Below are 3,376 nucleotides of genomic sequence, written 5' to 3'. Positions count from 1 at the left end.
AAAAAAAAAAAAAAAAAAAGAGCCACTGTTAACATTATAGTATGTATCCTTTGAAAAGTTTTATTGCCTTTCTATTCTTGTATCTATATGTAAATGGAAAAATTTCTACTCTTACGTTAAAATGAAGGTCCAAATAATTCAGTTGCATACAGTGTGAGTTCATGTTATTGCAAGGCTGTTGAAAAGAAATGGGGCTAGGAAGAGAAGTCTGTTGTATTATATGTAAACTGATGTTGTCCTGCAGAATGTTGATCTCCAAATATTTCCTTTAGCACATTTTTCCTGCATTAGGTTTATCATTGAATAGGGAGAACACAGGGCTTCTGTTATGATAGAGGAGTGCATGTTCCCATGAGCCCCTCACTGATAACTATACAAACTTAAAATTTTTTTTTTAAAGAGCTATTTTAAAACACTTGGGCCATATCCAAAAGGAGACAAAGCCGGAGGACAGAGTTTAATCCCCAAAACTGCAATTAGAAGGGAAAAGTATTGCAAGTTTATGGTTTCCTGGGCCAAGGGTGCTACTCAACTCCCATTGCTGTGGCTCCAGAGAGAGGGCAGAGGAACTAAAGGGCTCCTGGGTAAAGGTGCTAGAAATCAGAATTCAAGGCTGGGAAGGCAGCTGGAAAATTAAAAGGGAAATCGTAGCAGCACAAGAACCACAGCTTTTAACAACTCTCTTGAATAATACATTCTACTTTTAGCAAATTCCTCAAAAACTGATTCTCTCCCGCCCCCCACCACGAAAGATTTTCATACCAAAACAAACTTTTAAAAACAATTTAAACAGGAATGGAATGTATCTTTAAGCTTGGCTTTAAAGTGTTTAGTGTACTTTAGAATCACATTTAAAATTACTGATCATGCCTACTGAACCAGCTACCTCTCCTCATTTCATGTGTAGTACATCCAGTCTGCATGGCACTAAACCATCAGTCGTCTTTTTCATCACCATTGCTATATATTTAATCAGTCCTTGATTTAATTCTTGCTGCAGAATGTCTCCAGGATTTGTCTTTTCTTCTCCCATTGTCTTTGCCCTAGTGCAGTCTGTGTCTTTATCAAATTGAATTGCCGCACATCATCTTGACTGCAGTCCAATCAAATACTGCTTCCTGGCTAATTTTCCTCAAGACCTTTTTTTTAAAAAATCACATCAGGGCTGTTCAGAAACATACAGCAGCTTCTTATCTATAGGATCAAATCTTAAACTCTTTTCCTCCCAGCATTCCTACAAGTCTTAGCTACCTACCCTTCATCGAAGTCAGAACTCTTGCCTTGTTTCCTAAATGTTCTTGCTCATTTTCCACTGTTGCTTCTTCTGTGGCGAAAGCTTTTAAATCTTTGCTATTCACATTTAAGACATAGTTGAGATGCTAAGCAACTGAAGAAATCTGAGTCTGAGATTGCTCCAAGCCCAGTGTTGTGCTGTTTGATCCTTTTGTCCCTTAGTCATACAGCGTGTTTATAAATCCCCCCCCTTTTTTTTTTTTTTTGAGATGGAGTCTTGCTCTGTTGCCAGGCTGGAGTGCAGTGGTGTGATCTCGGCTTACTGCAACCTCTGCCTCCCAGGTTCTAGCGATTCTCCTGCCGCAGCCTCCTGAGTAGCTGGGACTACAGGCGCATGCCACCACGCCCAGCTAATTTTTGTATTAGTAGAGACAGGATTTCACCCTGTTGGCCAGGATGGTCTCCATCTCTTGACCTCGTGATTCTCTCGCCTCAGCCTCCCAAAGTGTTGGAATTACAGACATGAGCCACTGCACCTGGCCATAACTTTTAAAATAACGTATGAGAATGTATCAATCCCGTATCACTTTTACAGGTTTTATACACATTCTGATTTTGTTTTTGAAACTACCTTTTTTAGCCTCACCTTCAGAATGTAGCATCATCATCTTAACATTCTTAAGAATAGCAAACCTTTATTCCTTCAGATGGGTCTTTGTTTTTGTAAATGGTCAAAATTTAGTTGGAGCAAAGACTGATGAATAGAATGGGCAATCTCATTTTGACTTTAGCCTTTATTACTTTTCCTATATATGTGCATATTTTTTACTTCACCCAATTTTCTATGACCTCTCCCACAGCACTGGCATATTGTATTCAGCCTTTTTTTCCCCAAAAAACTCATTTGTAGTAACTTCAGCAGTATATCTCTTTATTGCTATATTTTATATAAGCTTATTTCTATTGATCAATATCCTGTAAGATATCAATTTAAATGGAGGTTTGGTATCGAAGGATTTTTTTTCATTTTCAATTTTTACAACTCCCAAGTTGACCCTACAGGTCAAGTAATTTATGTTGTAATTTATGCAGCACATGTGTCATGCCCTAGGATACTGATGTGTGGGAACAAACTCATTTAAGGAATAGTAAGTCTAGCCAGAGCCTAAGAATTTATTTTTGACATCATGAGATATATCCTGAGACTTGTGGGAATTCCCTACTTTCAAATAGTACTCACTCTAGCTTATCATTTCCCCTATACACAGAGTAAAACCCTGCTAAGAGATGATGCTTATTAAGTCTCAGTTTGTTACAGGTTCGTAAGATCTGGACATTCTTTCTAGTCAAGAAATAGGGATAGTTGGTATAGGGTTTCAGATGCTCTTGACTTGTGTAGGTTTACAGTGATTACTATTCAAGTTTAATAATATATATAACACACCAAATACAGAGACTGGCATGTTTGAAGCTTTGATGTAATTGATTTATGCATATTTTGTTAGTATTGAATAACAAGGAAATATTTTTGTATAAATTGCTTTATGCTTTTTTTATTCTAGACTGGAATGTGAGAAACGAGCCCGCATCAAAGCACGGAAGGAAAATTTAGAGAAAAAGAAAGCAAAAATTCTTCTAAAAAAGTTTCCACATCTTGCTGAAGCCCAGAAGTCAAGTCTTGTCTAAGATGTCTGAACTCTTAAATTTACCATTTTGTTTTTCTTGAATAGTCTGTGTACAAGAGTAAATATATTAAGTGGTTTATAAAGAAATTCTATTTTTAGTCAAGTGACTTTAATCAGTTCTAAGTGTGAATATGGCATGCTAATTAATTAGCTAATTTGGTAGAAGCTAATTTACTTCTAAAAATCAGGTATAAAGTTCGGATTAAATTCCCACTTTATAAATTCTAACATTTAAGCAGGCTTTAAATGTCACCTGCTATCTTAGAGGGTGAAGGTGATGGTAACTGCCACAGCAAAGGCAATAATTGAATTTGAGTAATAATTTTACCTCTTGTTAATAGGATATGAAGAGGATGTGGGTACTGCTGTTAATAAACAGTGAGTACTCTGATTCAAAATAATGATAAATACATTCAGTCCTTAAAGTAGTAAGTCACAGTGCACAACAGTCCAAAATA

The 3,376-nt window shown here is 36.5% G+C and overlaps 1 protein-coding gene across 1 annotated transcript in view; it reads left to right on the top strand.

Annotated features, from left to right (window-relative positions):
• MRPL47 (mitochondrial ribosomal protein L47) overlaps positions 1–2,960 on the top strand; it is a 15,822-nt gene extending 12,862 nt beyond the window's left edge. Inside the window, exon 5 of the mRNA XM_011958669.1 lies at positions 2,770–2,960. Coding sequence (XP_011814059.1) covers positions 2,770–2,919 — 150 coding nt within the window. The 3' untranslated portion in view covers positions 2,920–2,960. The remainder of the gene's footprint in view (positions 1–2,769) is intronic.
• The last annotated feature ends 416 nt before the right edge of the window (positions 2,961–3,376 follow it).

Source organism: Colobus angolensis, unplaced genomic scaffold (genome assembly GCF_000951035.1).
Source record: "Colobus angolensis palliatus isolate OR3802 unplaced genomic scaffold, Cang.pa_1.0 Scaffold470, whole genome shotgun sequence".
Taxonomy (NCBI): Eukaryota; Metazoa; Chordata; class Mammalia; order Primates; family Cercopithecidae; genus Colobus; species Colobus angolensis.
The sequence above is the reverse complement of the archived record's forward strand: the minus strand, read 5'-3'. Positions and strand labels throughout refer to the sequence as shown.